General features: G+C 47.6%; 1 protein-coding gene across 1 annotated transcript in view; it reads right to left on the reverse strand.

Annotated features, from left to right (window-relative positions):
* Positions 1–16,799: 16,799 nt before the first annotated feature.
* The window catches only part of LOC143817819 (piwi-like protein 1), a gene marked incomplete at its 5' end in the record, with an annotated part of 92,700 nt that continues 89,465 nt past the window's right edge, over positions 16,800–20,034 (reverse strand). The window contains 3 exons of the mRNA XM_077299284.1: positions 16,800–17,126; positions 17,205–17,352; positions 19,297–19,422. Of these exons, the coding sequence (XP_077155399.1) occupies positions 17,010–17,126; positions 17,205–17,352; positions 19,297–19,422 (391 nt within the window). The remainder of the gene's footprint in view (positions 17,127–17,204; positions 17,353–19,296; positions 19,423–20,034) is intronic.

The raw sequence follows: 20,034 nt of genomic DNA on the forward strand, positions 1-20,034 counted from the left end.
GCGAGATTTTCGCGCAGGCTTGCAAAACCGACATCTAATGGATTTATGTGCTCAAATGTTCGGGAAAACATATATACAGAGTATATATATATATATATATATATATATATACAGTGGGGCAAAAAAGTATTTAGTCATTCAGCAATAGTGCAAGTTCCACCACTTAAAAAGATGAGAGGCGTCTGTAATTTACATCATAGGTAGACCTCAACTATGGGAGACAAACTGAGAAACAAAAATCCAGAAAATCACATTGTCTGTTTTTTTATCATTTTATTTGCATATTATGGTGGAAAATAAGTATTTGGTCAGAAACAAAATTTCATCTCAATACTTTGTAATATATCCTTTGTTGGCAATGACAGAGGTCAAACGTTTTCTGTAAGTCTTCACAAGGTTGCCACACACTGTTGTTGGTATGTTGGCCCATTCCTCCATGCAGATCTCCTCTAGAGCAGTGATGTTTTTGGCTATTCGCTTGGCAACACGGACTTTCAACTCCCTCCAAAGGTTTTCTATAGGGTTGAGATCTGGAGACTGGCTAGGCCACTCCAGGACCTTGAAATGCTTCTTACGAAGCCACTCCTTCGTTGCCCTGGCGGTGTGCTTTGGATCATTGTCATGTTGAAAGACCCAGCCACGTTTCATCTTCAATGCCCTTGCTGATGGAAGGAGGTTTGCACTCAAAATCTCACGATACATGGCCCCATTCATTCTTTCATGTACCCGGATCAGTCGTCCTGGCCCCTTTGCAGAGAAACAGCCCCAAAGCATGATGTTTCCACCACCATGCTTTACAGTAGGTATGGTGTTTGATGGATGCAACTCAGTATTCTTTTTCCTCCAAACACGACAAGTTGTGTTTCTTCCAAACAGTTCCAGTTTGGTTTCATCAGACCATAGGACATTCTCCCAAAACTCCTCTGGATCATCCAAATGCTCTCTAGCAAACTTCAGACGGGCCCGGACATGTACTGGCTTAAGCAGTGGGACACGTCTGGCACTGCAGGATCTGAGTCCATGGTGGCGTAGTGTGTTACTTATGGTAGGCCTTGTTACATTGGTCCCAGCTCTCTGCAATTCATTCACTAGGTCCCCCCGCGTGGTTCTGAGATTTTTGCTCACCGTTCTTGTGATCATTCTGACCCCACGGGGTGGGATTTTGCGTGGAACCCCAGATCGAGGGAGATTATCAGTGGTCTTGAATGTCTTCTATTTTCTAATTATTGCTCCCACTGTTGATTTCTTCACTCCAAGCTGGTTGGCTATTGCAGATTCAGTCTTCCCAGCCTGGTGCAGGGCTACAATTTTGTTTCTGGTGTCCTTTGACAGCTCTTTGGTCTTCACCATAGTGGAGTTTGGAGTCAGACTGTTTGAGGGTGTGCACAGGTGTCTTTGTATACTGATAACAAGTTTAAACAGGTGCCATTACTACAGGTAATGAGTGGAGGAAAGAGGAGACTCTTAAAGAAGAAGTTACAGGTCTGTGAGAGCCAGAAATCTTGATTGTTTGTTTCTGACCAAATACTTATTTTCCACCATAATATGCAAATAAAATGATAAAAAAACAGACGATGTGATTTTCTGGATTTTTATTTCTCAGTTTGTCTCCCATAGTTGAGGTCTACCTATGATGTAAATTACAGACGCCTCTCATCTTTTTAAGTGGTGGAACTTGCACTATTGCTGAATGACTAAATACTTTTTTGCCCCACTGTATATATATGTCATTGAGACACATATATATATAGTCTGTATTTAGATTTCATTCAGCGCGATATCTGTGAACAGCCGGTAATTCAATTGCCGGCTTTTCATTTCTCCTGCACAAACCCGACAGGATATGAGACATGATTACATACAGTAAACCATCTCATATCCCCTTTTTTTTTGCATATTGTTAGTAGTGTGTATGTGCAAAATTTCAGCGCTGTAGCTGCTAAAATAAAGGGTTAAATGGTGGAAAAAATTGGCGTGGGCTCCCGCGCAATTTTCTCCGCCAGAATGGTAAAGCCACTGACTGAGGGCAGATATTAATAGCCAGGTGAGGGTTCATGGTTATTGCCCCCCCCCGTGGCTACAAACATCTGCCCCCAGCCACCCCAGAAAAGGCACATCTAGAAGATGCGCCTATTCTGGCACTTGGCCTCTCTCTTCCCACTCCCGTGTAGCGGTGGGATATGGGGTAATGAAGGGTTAATGCCACCTTGCTATTGTAAGGTGACATTAAGCCAGATTAATAATGGAGAGGCGTCAATTATGACACCTATCCATTATTAATCCAATTGTTTGAAAGGGTTAAAAAAACACACACACACACACATGATTTAAAAGTATTTTAATGAAATAAACACAGCGGTTGTTGTAATAATTTATTGCTCTCTCAATCCATTTCCAGGCCCTCGCTTGGCAAAATAATAAACGCACAAGATACATACCTTCTGCTGAAACGTCACGTCCCACGAGGTAATCCATCTGAAGGGGTTAACTAATATTACAGGCACGAGCTGCGATAAACCACTCGCTCGTGCCTGTAATCCCCGGGTGCTGAAAGGAAAGCAGGATCTGTACTTACATTGAGTCGCGGTGAGGCGCCCTCTGGTGGATGTTCTCATGAACTGCAGCCTGGGAACTTTTTCCCACGCTCCAGGTCATATGAGGACATCCACCAGGGGGCGCATCACCGCGACTGAAGGAAATGTAGGTCAATGACCTACATTTCATTCATTCGCCGGGGAATTACAGGCACCAGCGAGTGGTTTATCGCAGCTCGTGCCTGTAATATTAGTTAACCCCTTCAGATGGATTACATCGTGGGAAGTGATCGGACATCAGAAGGTATGTATCTTGTGCATTTATTATTTTGCCAAGCGAGGGCCTGGAAATGGATTGAGAGAACAATAAATTATTACAACAACCGCTGTGTTTATTTCATTAAAATCCTTTTTAATCGTGTGTGTGTGTGTTTTTTAACCCTTTCCTACAATTGGATTAATAATGGATAGGTGTCATAATTGACGCCTCTCCATTATTAACCTGGCTTAATGTCACCTTACAATAGCAAGGTGACATTAACCCTTCATTACCCCATATCCCACCGCTACAGGGAGTGGGAAGAGAGTGGCCAAGTGCCAGAATAGGCGCATCTTCCAGATGTGCCTTTTCTGGGCTGGCTGGGGCAGATGTTTTTAGCCACGGGGGGGGGGGGGCAATAACCATGGACCCTCTCCTGGCTATTAATATCTGCCCTCAGTCACTGGCTTTACCATTCTAGCGGAGAAAATTGCGCGGGAGCCCACGCCAATTTTTTCCGCCATTTAACCCTTTATTTCAGCAGCTACAGCGCTGAAATTTTGCACATACACACTACTAACATTAGTAGTGTGGAATCTGCAAAAAAAAAAGGGGATATGAGATGGTTTACTGTATGAAAACCATGTCTCATATCCTGTCGGGTTTGTGCAGGAGAAATGAAAAGCCGGCAATTGAATTACCGACTTTTCACTAACACCGCTGCGTATTTCTCGCAAGTCACACTGCTGGTCCGTGTGGAATCCGTATTTTTCTCGCCCCCATAGACTTTCATTGGCGATTTTTTTGCGCAATATGCTGACAAACGCAGCATGCTGCGATTTTGTACGGCCGTAGAAAGCCGTATAATACTGAACCGTAATATACGGCTAATAGGAGCAGCCCCATTGAGAATAATTGTGCCGTATGTTATGCGAGTTTTACGGACGTAGTTTCTGCGCTCTTACGTCCGTAAAACTCGCATGTGTGACCCCGGCCTAAGAGTCTTAGCAGTTTCAAATGTGAGAAAAGGTCGGATTCTGGAGATGTTTTTAAGATGCAGGTGGCAAGAGCGAGTGAGTGATCGGATATAGGGAGTAAAGGAAAGTTCAGTGTCGAATATGCCCCCATGACAGCGGGCATGCTGCTGCGAATGAGGATAGTCTTTGATTATATTCACTCTCTCAGGCACTGTGTGTATGGGGACATAATTTGATTAGGTGTGCTCTTTCGTAGGCACTGTTCAAAGCAGTGTTCCCCAACTCCGGCTCTCGAGAGCCACCAACAGGTCATGTTTTCAGGATTTTCTTTATATTACACAGGTGATGTGATTCTTGGTCGTTCAGCTGATGCAAGTATCACCTGTGTAAAATAAAGAAAATCCTGAAAACATGACCTGTTGGTGACTTTTGAGGACCGGAGTTGGGGAACACTGGTTTAAAGGGTTACTCTATTATAATTACTGCATATGGGAACACTCTTCCCATCACTGAGTATGAGGTACCCATCCCCGTCTCTATGTATATAAACACTTTCACAGTCATTGTGTATGGCACAGTTGTGACATGTTTCTATTATACTTTTTCTCTGATTATTCCACTCCTGATTTTGGCTTACAAAAGCTGATATAAAATACTGACCAAATACTGAATGTGTGAATGTGACCTAAGTGAGAGGTTTGTGTGAAGTCCAGGTTCAAGCTGCAGTGGGCTGGAGCCACGTGAAGTACATGTCATTCTAGCAGCATGAGGTCGCACGAAATTTCCTATTTTCCTATGGATCTTCCTGTAACATCCTGGGTTTACAGCCTGACCTAGAAACAAAGAGAGAGGGGAGCGCACATGAATGGTATCAGCCGGGAAAAGAATGCAGAAAGGACATAGACCTACTCACCGAAGACAGTTATGCTGGACAAGCATAACAATGTGGAATGGCTCAGAAGGATTCCTAGTCCTGTACGACAGATGAACGGCAGCTCCCAGACCTCAACACGGAAGACGCAGGGCAATGATGGACGATTGAAGTCCGGAGATGTGCCGGTGAGAAGGAGACTCCGAGTACTGCGTCCCACATGATCAATGACCTTCCGGTCACGTGGTGGAAGGTCCTGGAGCAGTGAAGGGTGATTTGGCTTGTCAACTGCAGCTCCCACCGCGGTCCCTCAAGGAGGAAGCAGCAATGCAAATAAAAAGAATATAGCGGTCTAGATGGAGCGCTGATGACAGAGGCCACCGGAGCACAGATTTAGCGGTTTAAAATCTTTTATCAGTGATTAAATATTTTAAACCCATAAATCTGTGCTCCGGTGGCCTCTGTCATCAGCGCTCCATCTAGACAGCTATATTCTTTTTTTTTACAGCCTGACCTAGGCACTGAGGAGTGTGCCTTCATCCCTTCCATAAGGAGGGAGCCAGTCGGAGAACCACATGAGGGAAGCGTAGTGGATCTCTTGATGGCTGTGGGGCCGGATGGGTAATCTGAGGTTGCTGTGCCCGATACTGCATGATAAAGACTTTGTATCTGACCTGTCCAATAAAGTTGAATTTATAATGACCCAGGTGTCCTCTGATGTGTGCAGGTGATCCTGGACCTAAGGACATGGATGCAGTGGAGGCCTCCAGCTGGAAAGTGAGTGCACTGCACAACATCGATGGACTGGGACACTGTTTATTTGTGAGGTGCCAAGGTGTGAAGAAGCAGCAGCTCGCCCCGGGCACCTTACACTATGGTAGTATTAAGCGTAGGACAGTAGGTTTTATGGTACTGGTATTTAGCTTCGGTACAGAATGTCATTTCTGAAGTTTATGGCAATGGTGGCAGGGCAGTTTTTACAGATCGTGCTGCCCTAGGATAAGCCAATTATCATCAGGCAATGATGATGATGCACGGCATCCTGTGAGACCCTCATACAACAGTCAGACATGAAAGGGGGCTCTGCTGTCTCACCACATGGATGGATAGCTGGTATCGGAGGAACCATGAACAGTGTTCGGGAAAACATCTAGTCTTCTGGCCATAAGTGAACATGAAGTGTTATTGAGGAGCAAGACAATAATCTGAAGAACACGTCTATACGGGAAAAAATGAGAACAAAAACTTGTTCCTTTACAGTTGTTGTGGAAGGACCTGAATTGCAAAGAAAAAATCTCTTCATGTCTGATTCACAGCAGTTCAGTACCTCAGGTTCAGATGCTCTTGCTACCATGTGACAGAGCGGCCGGTAGTGCAGAGCTCAGATACCAGCGTGGTCCAGTATTAGAAGCCTGTTATGAACTGGTGGTTTAGGAGCAACATGGGACGTGCTCTGGAGGAGGTGGTACCTGTACTGACCGCAGTTCCTGAGCTTAACACAACACTAGAAGTAGCCGTGGGATGTTCCTGTCACTCCCTAGACACCTCGTCACAGCCGGAGGACTAACTACCCCTAGAGACAGAAACAGGAAAGCTATCTTGCCTCAGAGAAAATTCCCAAAGGATAAGCAGCCCCCCACAAATATTGACTGTGAGTGGAAAGGGAAATGACATACGCAGAATGAAACCAGGATGTAGCAAAGGAGGCCAGTCTAGCTAGATAGATAGAACAGGACGGAATACTGTGCGGTCAGTATTAAAAACTAGAAAAATCCACCACAGAGTTTACAAAAATCTCCACACCTGACTAAAGGTGTGGAGGGTAAATCTGCTTCCCAGAGCTTCCAGCTTACTTGAATAAATCCATACTGACAAGCTGGACAAGAAAAAACATAGAAAGTGCAGAACGATTAAGTCCACAACAAGTGAACTGCAAAAGAACAAAGCAAGAACTTATCTTTGCTGAACAGGTCAGAATATCAGGGAAATCCAAGCAGAGATGTGAATCCAAGCAGGAACCATTGACAAGTGGCACAGGCTGAAGGATAGAACCAGGTTAAATAGCCGAGCCAGAAAAACAATCAGTGGAAGCAGCTGCTGACTGCTAAATCCAAGGAGCAGCAGTACCACTTAAAACCACCGGAGGGAGCCCAAGAGCAGAATTCACAAAAGTGCTACTTACAACCACCGGAGGGAGCCCAAGAGCGGAATTCACAACAGTACCCCCCCCTTGAGGAGGGGACACCGAACCCACACCAGAGCCCCCGGGCCGATCAGGACGAGCCAAGTGAAAAGCACGAACCAAATCGGCGGCATGGACATCGGAGGCAACAACCAAAGAATTATCCTCCTGGCCATAACCCTTCCACTTGACAAGATACTGAAGCCTCCGCCTCGAAAAACGAGAATCCAAAATTTTCTCAAGCACATATTCCAACTCCCCCTCAACCAACACCGGAGCAGGAGGATCAACCGAGGGAACAACGGGCACCACATATCTCCGCAACAAAGATCTATGGAAAACATTGTGGATGGCAAAAGAGGCTGGAAGGGCTAAACGAAAAGACACCGGATTGATAATCTCAGAAATCTTATAAGGACCAATAAACCGAGGCTTGAACTTAGGGGAGGAAACCTTCATAGGAACATGACGAGAAGATAACCAGACTAAATCCCCCACCCGAAGCCGGGGACCAACACACCGACGGCGGTTAGCAAAACGCTGAGCCTTTTCCTGAGACAACGTCAAATTGTCTACCACATGAGTCCAAATCTGCTGCAACCTGTCCATCACAGAATCCACACCAGGACAATCAGAAGGCTCAACCTGCCCTGAAGAAAAACGAGGATGGAAACCAAAATTACAAAAGAAAGGCGAAACCAAAGTAGCCGAACTGGCCCGATTATTAAGGGCAAACTCGGCCAACGGCAAGAAAGCCACCCAATCATCCTGATCAGCAGACACAAAGCATCTCAAATAGGTTTCCAAGGTTTGGTTAGTTCGCTCAGTTTGGCCATTTGTCTGAGGATGGTGTCGGGGTCGTAACGACAATAAATCCTCATTCACCAGTCATTCCAAATTATAGTGTGAGCGCAGAACATCTGGTACCAATTAAAATGACTCAGGCACGCAGCTGATTCAATTTTAGCTGATGTCCTGCATCCACCTCGGCGAGGAGCAGTACAGCAACTGAACTTTATTTTCCAAATACACAGTACTAAAAAGGAATGCAATAGGTGGGGTTTAAGCAGTATACGTCTAGTGTTCAATCCCTTTCTCCGATTCGTCAGAACGTCTCCCGGTGGTTACTTCTTTCTTCACATTCCTGAGTTATCTTTTCAGGAGAAATGAAACTTAACCCTTCAGATTCTAAACTGAAGTGAAGAATGAACACTGGCAGCCATCTTTAATACAGTTACATTTGCATTAGCAAGGGAAAACTTATTGTTTCACAGTATAAGATATATAAAAGTACAAAAGGTATATAAGAAAATATATTTTCACCTTGACAATGGAACGCCGAAGAAAAAGACAAATTAATGCCCATCTTAGCACAAAAGGCCCGCCAAAACCTGGAAACAAACTGGGAACCTCTGTCAGACACAATATTCTCTGGAATGCCATGCAAACGAACCACATGCTGAAAAAATAATGGAACCAAATCAGAGGAGGAAGGCAATTTAGGCAAAGGTACCAAATGGACCATTTTAGAGAACCGGTCACAAACCACCCAGATAACAGACATCCTCTGGGACACAGGTAGATCCGAAATAAAATCCATGGAAATATGCGTCCAAGGCCTCTCCGGGACAGGCAAAGGCAAAAGCAACCCACTAGCGCGGGAACAGCAAGGCTTAGCCCGGGCACAAGTCCCACAGGACTGCACAAAAGAACGCACATCCCGCGACAAGGAAGGTCACCAAAAGGACCTAGCAACCAAATCTCTGGTACCAAAAATCCCAGGATGACCGGCCAACACAGAACAATGGACCTCAGAAATTACCTTACTTGTCCATCTATCAGGAACAAACAGCTTCCCCACAGGACAGCGGTCAGGTTTATCAGCCTGAAATTCCTGAAGCGCCCGCCGCAAATCAGGGGAGATGGCAGACAGAATCACCCCTTCCCTAAGAATGCCAACCGGCTCAAGGACTCCAGGAGAATCAGGCAAAAAACTCCTAGAGAGGGCATCCGCTTTAACATTCTTAGATCCTGGAAGATATGAGACCACAAAATCAAAACGGGAGAAAACAGGGACCACCGAGCCTGTCTAGGGTTCAGCCGCTTGGCCGACTCGAGGTAAATCAGATTCTTATGATCGGTCAAGACCACAATGCGGTGCTTGGCTCCCTCAAGCCAATATCGCCACTCCTCAAATGACCACTTCATAGCCAACAACTCCCGATTGCCGACATCATGATTGCGTTCCGCAGGCGAAAACTTTCGGGAAAAGAAGGCACATGGCTTCATCAAGGAACCATCAGAATTCCTCTGTGACAAAACGGCCCCTGCCCCAATCTCAGAAGCGTCAACCTCAACCTGAAAAGGAAGAGAAACATCCGGCTGACGCAAGACAGGGGCAGAAGTAAATCGGCGTTTAAGCTCCTGAAAGGCCTCAACAGCCTCAGAGGACCAATTAGTCACATCAGCACCTTTCTTCGTCAAATCGGTCAGGGGTTTAACCACACTAGAGAAGTTGGCAATGAAATGGCGATAAAAATTAGCAAAGCCCAAAAATTTCTGAAGGCTCTTCACAGATGTGGGTTGAATCCAGTCATGAATGGCTTGGACCTTAACAGGATCCATTTCTATAGACGAAGGAGAAAAAATAAACCCCCAAAAAGAGACCTTCTGAACTCCAAATAGGCACTTAGACCCCTTCACAAATCGTGATAATGCTCTAAGGATCTGGAATACCATCCTGACCTGCTTCACACGAGACTCCCAATCATTGGAAAAAATCAAAATATCATCCATATACACAATCAAGAATTTGTCAAGATAATTGCGGAAAATATCATGCATAAAGGACTGAAATACAGAAGGAGCATTAGAAAGCCCGAAAGGCATCACCAGGTATTCAAAATGGCCTTCGGGCGTATTAAATGCGTTTTCCATTCGTCACCCTGTTTAATACGAACAAGATTATATGCCCCTCTTAGGTCAATCTTGGTAAACCAACTAGCCCCCTTAATCCAAGCAAACAAATCAGAGAGCAAAGGTAAAGGGTATTGGAATTTGACCGTGATCTTATTAAGAAGGCGATAATCAATACAGGGTCTCAAGGAGCCATCCTTCTTGGCAACAAAAAAGAATCCCGCTCCCAATGGTGACGAAGACGGCCGAATATGCCCCTTCTCTAAAGACTCCTTTACATAGCTCCGCATGGCGGTATGTTCAGGCACAGACAGGTTGAAAAGTCGGCCCTTAGGGAACTTACAGCCAGGAATCAAGTCAATAGCACAATCACAGTCCCTATGTGGAGGAAGGGACCTGGACTTGGGCTCATCAAATACATCCTGGAAATCTGACAAAAATTCAGGAACATCAGAAGAGGGGGAAGAGGAAATTGACATTAAAGGAACGTCACTATGTACCCCTTGACAACCCCAACTAGTCACAGACATCGATTTCCAATCCAGCACTGGATTGTGTACTTGTAACCATGGAAAACCCAGTACAACAACATCATGTAAATTATGCAACACCAGAAAACGGCAATCTTCCTGATGTGCTGGAGCCATGCACATAGTCAGCTGAGTCCAATACTGAGGTTTATTCTTGGCCAACGGTGTAGCATCAATACCCCTTAAGGGTATGGGACTCTGCAAAGGCTGCAAAGAAAACCACAGCGCCTAGCGAATTCTAAGTCCATTAAGTTCAGGGCAGCGCCTGAATCCACAAATGCCATGACAGAAAAAGATGACAATGAGCAAATCAGGGTCACAGACAGGAGAAACTTAGGCTGTACAGTACTAATGGTAACAGATCTAGCGACCCTCTTAATACGCTTAGGGCAATCAGAGATAGCATGAGCAGAATCCCCACAGTAAAAACACAGCCCATTCTGACGTCTGTATCCCCTCTGTTCCGCTCTAGTCAGAATCCTATCACATTGCATAGGCTCAGGACTCTGTTCAGAGGATGCTGCCATATGGTGCACCACTTTGCGCTCACGCAGGCGCCGATCGATCTGAATGGCTAGAGAGATAGATTCGCTCAGACCAACAGGCGTGGGGAACCCCACCATAACATCTTTAAGGGCTTCAGAAAGACCCTTTCTGAAAATTGCTGCCAGAGCGTCCTCATTCCATTTAGTGAGCACAGACCATTTTCTAAATTTCTGGCAGTATAATTCTGCCGCTTCCTGACCCTGACACAGGGCCAACAGTGTTTTCTCAGCATGCTCTACAGAGTTAGGTTCGTCATACAATAATCCAAGCGATTGAAAAAATGCATCTACATTAAGCAATGCCGGATCCCCTGACTCAAGGGAGAATGCCCAGTCCTGAGGGTCACCACATAGCAGAGAAATAACTATTTTAACTTGCTGAGTGGGGTCACCAGAGGAACGGGGTTTCAGAGCAAAAAACAATTTGCGGTTATTTTTAAAGTTCAAAAACTTAGATCTATCCCCGTAAAACAAATCTGGAGTAGGAATTCTAGGCTCTAAGGCCGGAGTCTGAACAACATAATCTTGAATACTCTGTACTCTTGCAGCAAGCTGATCCACACGAGAAAACAACCCCTGAATATCCATGCCCGCATCCAAATCCTGAATCACCCAGAGATTAAGATGAAGGAAAAAGACAAAACAGACTAAAGAAAAAAAAATGGCTCAGAAATCTTTTTCTTTTCCTTCTTTTGAGATGCATTCAGCTCATTTTTGGCCAGTTGTACTGTTATGGTCTGGTGATTAAGGAGCGACATGCGACTAGCTCTGAGCAGGTGGTAACTATACCGACCGCAGTTCCTGATCTTAACAGACACTAGCAGTAGCCGTGGGATGTTCCTGTCACTCCCTGGACACCTCGTCACAGCCGGAGAACTAGCTACCCCTAAAGGTAGAAGCAGGAAAGCTATCTTGCCTCAGAGAGAATCCCCAAAGGATAAACAGCCCCCCACAAATAATGACTGTGAGTGGAGAAGGAAATGACATACGTAGTATGAAACAAGATTTAGCAAAGGAGGCCACTACTAGCTAGAAAGAATTAGTACAGGACAGAACACTGTGCGGTCAGTAATAAAAACTAGAAAAAGTCCACTGCAGAGAAATGCAAAAATCTCCACACCTGACTAAAGGTGTGGAGGGCAAACTCTGCTGCCCAGAGCTTCCAGCTTAGCTGACTAGATACATACTGATAAACTGGACAAATGAGCAAAACATAGAAAGTGCTAAACAACAAAGTCCACAACAAGTGAACTGCAAAAAGACAAGCAAGGACTTAGCTTTGCTGAAATGGTCAGTGACAGGGGAATCCTCAGAGAGCCATGACTCCAAGCTCAACAATTGACAACTGGCATTGAATTAGGGAAAAGGCCAGACTAATATAGCAGAGCCAGAAGGATGATCAGTGAAAACAGCTGCTGATGCTAAATCCAAGAAGCAGCCATACCACTCAAAACCACAGGAGGGAGCCCAAGAGCAGAACTCACAAAAATGCTACTTATAACCACCGGAGGGAGCCCAAGAGCGGAATTCACAACAGGTTCCGTAACATGTAACAGGCGAGTTCATCCTTTACTGAAGCTCTGGCAAGTCCAGGTCCAAGGCAATATCCGATCCATATTCAGAGTCTTGTTCTGAGCAAATCCTTGGGGAGTGAGATCATGAAATGAAAACTTCCGTTTCCCAGAATACTTGCGGCCCCTGCTAGCCGACGGCTCCCATGTAGGAGGGACCATGTATATCAGTCCTGCGATCACTCCGAGCCACAGAGGGATCAAGGAGGGATTCAATCTGTTGGTCAGAGAAGCAATGGGTTGCGGCAGTGACAAAGTCCACTGAGGGAACTAGGTACTCTGGGATAAACTGGGATCAGCTACGGAGGGCTCCTGAGCTCATTTAGGGTGACCAGCTTCGGATTGGTCATGCGCCTTTAAGACCAGGGAATACTGGCCATGTGTCTTTAAGACCAGGGAACACTGGTCATGTGCCTTTAAGACCAGGGAACACTGGTCTTGTGCCTCTAAGACCAGGGAATACTGGACATGCGCTTTTAGGACCAGGTAATACTGGTCATGTGCCTTTAAGACCAGGGAACACTGGTCTTGTGCCTTTAAGACCAGGGAACACTGGTCATACCATGTTGCAGTCATTGTGCCCCTTTAATGCAAAGTCGTCGCCCCTGTGTGAGCCGGCCGGGTGGACTAAGATGGCCACCGGGAGTTGCAGAGGTGATAAAATCTCGCAGAGAGCGAGAAGCACCGATTCGGGGGCGGAGCCACAGGCACGAGGGCGGAGCCTCGAGACTTTCATGAATAGGGCCCAAGCCGGGGCCTAAATTTCTGCAGCCGGCGGGAGCGAAACCAGCGGTTGAAGTGACGGACGTTGTAGTGGCCGAGAAAACTGAGCGCTTCTGTGTCAGGCGAGAAATGCCAGAAAAGCGGGCAGAGCCACCTTGGGGCACCATAGTGCGCTTCCGGGGTGCGGCCTACACAACGGCCGAAGCCGGGGGGTTAAATTTTTGCAGCCGGCTGGAACGTTGCCTCAGGGAGGTGGGCCACAGGGAAACCTGAGACTGCCTGTGAGCATGTGAATATCCCGCTGCAGAGGCCCACCGCTGACAGGATCCACAGGATCCCGGCATGGAGCCGCCGCAGATGACTGCAGGTCGGGTATTGCAGCGTGGACGGTGCAGGGATAGAGGGGTAAACTTTAATCCATCATCCCTTTGTTAGGGAGGTGGAGAGGAACTGTCCGCCTCCTTGTACCATCTGCTTTAACAGTGGTGGCTGCTCGGACGCCATAGAGGGGGGCCTCTGTACATCCACAGAGTTCAGTCCCCGGGTGGACAGGGCCAGTTGTCCGGTTATAGGCCTGGCTCCAGGAGAGGATACATGGAGGCGACACTCCATGTGGTCGACTGCTGCTGGTGTCGGGAGATCGGGACTGTGAAGGAACCGTCGCCCCTGAAGTGAGCTCAGGCATGGCTCTCCATGTCACAGGAGAGGGTACGGGTAGGTATACTCGCCGAGCTCACCTGATGATTTGGGGGAGATCAGAACCTTGAAAGGATCCGTCGCCCCCTTCACTCTGTTACTTAAAGGGCCACTGTCACCCCCCTCCAGCCGTTATAAACTAAAAGAGCCACCTTGTGCAGCAGTAATGCTGCAGTCTAACAAGGTGGCTCTTTTAGTTTTTGATTCAGTTATTTCCTCAATAAAGCGTTTTAAAGTTTGTACAAAATAACCTGTCCTTAGACCTGGAGGCGGTCCGAAGCTTCCTCGGTGAATCTCCCAACGGCCGTCACTCTTCTTTTCTGGGGATGTGGTCGCCGCCCCGAGCGCTGTTTCTTCTTAAATCCGGTGCCTGCGCTGTGCGTGCCTGCCTGGGGCAGGCGCAGTCTTCATTGTCCTTCATCGCTCAGATGCAGGGTGCCTGACTGCGCCTGTGCGGGCAGTGCGGCCACCCTGTTGCTGAATCCCCGCCCCGCACTGTGTTATTCATTATGCACAGTGCGGGGCTGGGGTTCCCGGGTATGCGCACTGCGCTGATCAGACGCTCCCCTGGTCCCCCGCCTTCCAGCGGTGCCGTAATATACAGGTTTCCTTGCCAGCGTTTGGAATGAAGCAGCCACAAATAACAACGCTGGAAGGCGGGGGAGCTGGGGGAGCGTCTGAGCTGGGGGAGCGTCTGAACAGCGCAGTGCGCAAGCCCAGGATCCCCAGCCCCGCACTGTGCATAATGAATAACACTGCGGGGCAGGGATTCAGCAACAGGGTGGCCGCACTGCCCGCACAGCCGCAGTCAGGCACCCTGGATCTGACCTATGACGGACAATGAAGACTGCGCCTGCCCCAGGCAGGCACGCACAGCGCAGGCGCCAGATTTAAGAAGAAACAGAGCGAAGGGGGCGGCGACCACATCCCCAGAAGAGAAGAGTGACGGCCGTTGGGAGATTCACCGAGGAAGCTTCGGACCGCCTCCAGGTCTGAGGACAGGTTATTTTGTACAAACTTTAAAACGCTTTATTGAGGGAATAACTGAATCAAAAACTAAAAGAGCCACCTTGTTAGACTGCAACATTACTGCTGCACAAGGTGGCTCTTTTAGTTTATAACGGCTGGAGGGGGGTGACAGTGGCCCTTTAAAAAATAAAAATGTACAGAAAAGTAAAAAATAAAATAAAAACGTTAGGGTCTGAACCAGACCCATGTGCCTCCTACGGACACTAAGCAAGAACTGGTTAGCTGGGAGCCAGCAGGAGGGTGTATACTGCAGGGGAGGAGCTGAGAGCCAGCAGGAGGGTGTATACTGCAGGGGAGGAGCTGAGAGCCAGCAGAAGGGTGTATACTGCAGGGGAGGAGCTGAGAGCCAGCAGGAGGGTGTATACTGCAGGGGAGGAGCTGAGAGCCAGCAGGAGGGTGTATACTGCAGGGGAGGAGCTGAGAGCCAGCAGAAGGGTGTATACTGCAGGGGAGGAGCTGAGAGCCAGCAGGAGGGTGTATACTGCAGGGGAGGAGCTGAGAGCCAGCAGGAGGGTGTATACTGCAGGGGAGGAGCTGAGAGCCAGCAGGAGGGTGTATACTGCAGGGGAGGAGCTGAGAGCCAGCAGAAGGGTGTATACTGCAGGGGAGGAGCTGAGAGCCAGCAGGAGGGTGTATACTGCAGGGGAGGAGCTGAGAGCCAGCAGGAGGGTGTATACTGTAGGGGAGGAGCTGAGAGCCAGCAGGAGGGTGTATACTGCAGGGGAGGAGCTGAGAGCCAGCAGGAGGGTGTATACTGTAGGGGAGGAGCTGAGAGCCAGCAGGAGGGTGTATACTGCAGGGGAGGAGCTGAGAGCCAGCAGGAGGGTGTATACTGTAGGGGAGGAGCTGAGAGCCAGCAGGAGGGTGTATACTGCAGGGGAGGAGCTGAGAGCCAGCAGGAGGGTGTATACTGCAGGGGAGGAGCTGAGAGCCAGCAGGAGGGTGTATACTGCAGGGGAGGAGCTGAGAGCCAGCAGGAGGGTGTATACTGCAGGGGAGGAGCTGAGAGCCAGCAGGAGGGTGTATACTGCAGGGGAGGAGCTGAGAGCCAGCAGGAGGGTGTATACTGCAGGGGAGGAGCTGAGAGCCAGCAGGAGGGTGTATACTGCAGGGGAGGAGCTGAGAGCCAGCAGGAGGGTGTACACTGCAGGGGAGGAGCTGAGAGCCAGCAGGAGGGTGTATACTGCAGGGGAGGAGCTGAGAGCCAGCAGGAGGGTGTATACTGCAGGGGAGGAGCTGAGAGCCAGCAGGAGGGTGTATACTGTAGGGGAGGAGCTGAGAGCCAGCAGGAGGGTGTATACTGCAGGGGAGGAGCTGAGAGCCAGCAGGAGGGTGTATACTGTAGGGGAGGAGCTGAGAGCCAGCAGGAGGGTGTATACTGCAGGGGAGGAGCTGAGAGCCAGCAGGAGGGTGTATACTGCAGGGGAGGAGCTGAGAGCCAGCAGGAGGGTGTATACTGCAGGGGAGGAGCTGAGAGCCAGCAGGAGGGTGTATACTGCAGGGGAGGAGCTGAGAGCCAGCAGGAGGGTGTATACTGTAGGGGAGGAGCTGAGAGCCAGCAGGAGGGTGTATACTGCAGGGGAGGAGCTGAGAGCCAGCAGGAGGGTGTACACTGCAGGGGAGGAGCTGAGAGCCAGCAGGAGGGTGTATACTGCAAGGGAGGAGCAAACTTTCTTTGTATCACTTAGTGTCAGCCTCCTACTGGCAGCAGCATACACCCACGGTCTGTGTCCCCCAATGAGGCGAAGGAGAAAGTCTGATTTTGAATGGATGCCTAGAAATGTTGGATCAGCTCTAAAGAAGCCACTTTGCTCTTACAAAAAGGCAAGTATTGTGCACCCTGGCTCTTCCGATACCGAAGGATGGAGGATTTCTCTTTGGCTGAAAGATGGAAGATTTTATTGGAACAACCTAGCTCCTCTGCAAAATTAGCAGAAAAATCTCAAGTCTAATAAACATCGGATGATTGAGAAGCCAGAACATAACTATTTTATTAAACCTTTTGTCAACATTAACCAATATAATTTCTAATTAATAAAATAAAAGTAAAGAAAATAAATATATACGACAGCTACAATTTGGTAGCTGCTACTTTTGGCTTTTCCAACTCTGCCAATTTTTTCAAAAACTTCAATTCAAACCAGACACTTGAACAATCCTCAGCCCTGCACAATTTCTACAGGTAGTACAGGAGACTGGACAGAGAATTGTGGGGTTCTCTGTGGATGCTTTGCCCGACCAGGAAGGCCAGCTTGTGGGCGTACTGACACGGTGCTGGAACTCTGATGACACCCTAAGAGGAAAAAAAACAACAGTGAACAGGCAGGACTCTTGAAGTCCCTTCTCCAGTAATCTCCCAGTAACTACGTACAGGCCAGTTATAGTACTGGTGGCAGAGCTTGTAGGTCAGGCGCTGCATGTGGTCGGGCTTCAGGCCTCCGGTGTCGTACACAACGTTGTAATGTGTGGGGGAGACGGTCCCTTGTCTCACAGACTGGCTGATGATGAAGAAGTCATACCTGGGCGGAAGCAGACAACACGGGCGTTAATGGTTTATAGACGATGGTGTCAGCCATCGCTAATCTATCGAGAGCAACCTGGCAACTCTAAGGGTACTGTCACACAGTACCATTTTGATCGCTACGACGGTACGATTCGTGACGTTCTAGCGATATCATTACGATATCGCAGTGTCTGACACGCAGCAGCGATCAGGGATCCTGCTGAGAATCGTACGTCGTAGCAGATCGTATGGAACTTTCTTTCGTCACTTGATCACCCGCTGACATCGCTGGATCGTTGTGTGTGACAGCGATCCAGCGATGTGTTCGCTTGTAACCAGGGTAAACATCGGGTAACTAAGCGCAGGGCCGCGCTTAGTAACCCGATGTTTACCGTGGTTACCAGCGTAAACGTTAAAAAAACAAACAGTACATACTTACATTCCGGTGTCTGTCCTCTGGCGTCTCAGCTTCTCTGCACTGTGAGCGTCGGCCAGCCAGAAAGCGAGCACAGCTGTGCTTTCCGGCTATGGCGCTTACACAGTGCAGAGAAGCTGAGACGCCAGAGGACAGACACCGGAATGTAAGTATGTACTGTTTGTTTTTTTTACGTTTACGCTGGTAACCACGGTAAACATCGGGTTACTAAGCGCGGCCCTGCGCTTAGTTACCCGATGTTTACCCTGGTTACCCGGGGACTTCGGCATCGCTCCAGCGCCGTGATTGCAACGTGTGACCGCAGTCTACGACGCTGGAGCGATAATCATACAATCGCTGCGACGTCACGGATCGTGCCGTCGTAGCGATCAAAATGGTACTGTGTGACAGTACCCTAAGACCCAAAACAAACACAATAAATACCTGCTGTAAATAAAAGGCGTAGTGGATATAGAGAACATCGGGTGCTTCGTCAACACCATCCTGAACTTGAGCACACCTTGACGTTGCTGGGATGGCTTTCACTTTTCTTTTATAAAATCAGTGTTTATTAAATACCCAGTGTTATCCATATGCACGAATGCTTCTACTTACAGCAAGATATTGTCTTTGTTCTGTATTGATGGCCCGTGTGAACATGCTCCTAGTTTCCATACATACTGACTTGTACTCCATTTCTTTCAGTTTAACCTGACAACTATGGAAACTCAGGAAAGTCCGTGAACAATGGATTTGGCTAAGCTTTTTGTGGTTGCCCTAAAGTCCATGCCTCCTCTGAGCAAGTTCTGTTCCGGAGACTTTACAGAAGAAGTATGGATTAATTGCTGAGAGCATCGGTCAGATCGCTGCTGGCCACTTTATTAAAGGGGATGTCCAGTATATGTTATATTAAGATTGGGCCCAAAGGTGTCTTATAGGTCAAAAAGATACAAGAGCCCCACCACTTCTTTGTAACGCTGCCTGTGTCCTCCCATCCCTGAGAGTCTCCACACTTCTTCCAGCAAGGAACACAAAGTGACCGCTGCAGCCAGTTAGTGATGACTGATGCCCTTCAGCGATCACATTCTGTCTCAGCAGGAAGAGGATTGATCTGTATCACAGAGGAATGTCAGGGGTCCGGTAGGGGGCTTTTTTTCATTTAAGACCCCCCCCATTGGCTAATTTTTATTTTTACATGTAATAGACAACCCCTTTAAGATACTGAGCACACTATGTTTGAGCCTCCCGACCAAGGAGTCCATAGGAACAGAGATCTATGGAAATATTTAAAACGTCGGGGAGTTTACAGTAAAATACCTCCTAGTGTCCACTTTCCCTTGATCTGGATTAAAGGGGGTGTCTGAAATCAGAAACCAGCACTACTCTTTATGTGGCAGTGTCTGGTATTGCAGCTCATCCTCATTTACTTGACTGCCAGACATCTCCCAGTGTGGGGTCTGAAGTAAGGTGGGGGTCTCCCAGGAGTCACACTTCAGACATTACTAGTCCTCCCTCCATACTTATTCTGGGCACATATGTACTAACCATTCAGGTCTGGTGACTTCACTATCAACGATTGTTCCCGGTGGTGGATTCTGGAGCCGGCCGCCCATATTGGCAAAGAATCTGGCATTTATTCTTTTCTTCACCACCACCACGGTTAGTCTTGGGCTAAAAAAACAAAACAAAAAAACAAAACAAAAAAAAATTTCTTTGATTGATGAGAAGCATCTACAAAAACCAAAAACACAGCAGAAGTGAGCAGAGCGGCTCACATTAACTTGCCAATGTGATCATGGACGTTCTCCTAAAACTGATCTAATGGGAACGATGGCAACTACAAACCGGCTTCTTAAAGAGGAATTCCATAATTGGATTTTGTTTTGTTGCTGTTCAACATGATTCTTCAGGTCAGTACAATTATGGTGATAGCAAACTTGTAAGGTTTTTTATGTATACTTTAGTGGTTAAAAACTGGGTATTTTTGTGTACTCACCGTAAAATCCTTTTCTCCGAGCCAATCATTGGGGGACACAGACCATGGGTGTATGCTTCTGCCACTAGGAGGCTGACACCAAGTTAATACAAAGAAAGTTAGCTTCTCCCCTGCAGTATACACCCTCGTGCTGGCTCCCAGAGAACCAGTTCAGTGCAAAAGCAGTAGGAGAACATTAATAATACATAAGAGTACAACAACATGTCAAAAAAAGAAACAAGCACAAGCCATTAGGCTAACAGGTTGGGTGCTGTGTCCCCCAATGAGTGGCTCGGGGAAAAGGATTT

Source organism: Ranitomeya variabilis, chromosome 3 (assembly GCF_051348905.1).
Source record: "Ranitomeya variabilis isolate aRanVar5 chromosome 3, aRanVar5.hap1, whole genome shotgun sequence".
Lineage (NCBI taxonomy): Eukaryota > Metazoa > Chordata > Amphibia > Anura > Dendrobatidae > Ranitomeya > Ranitomeya variabilis.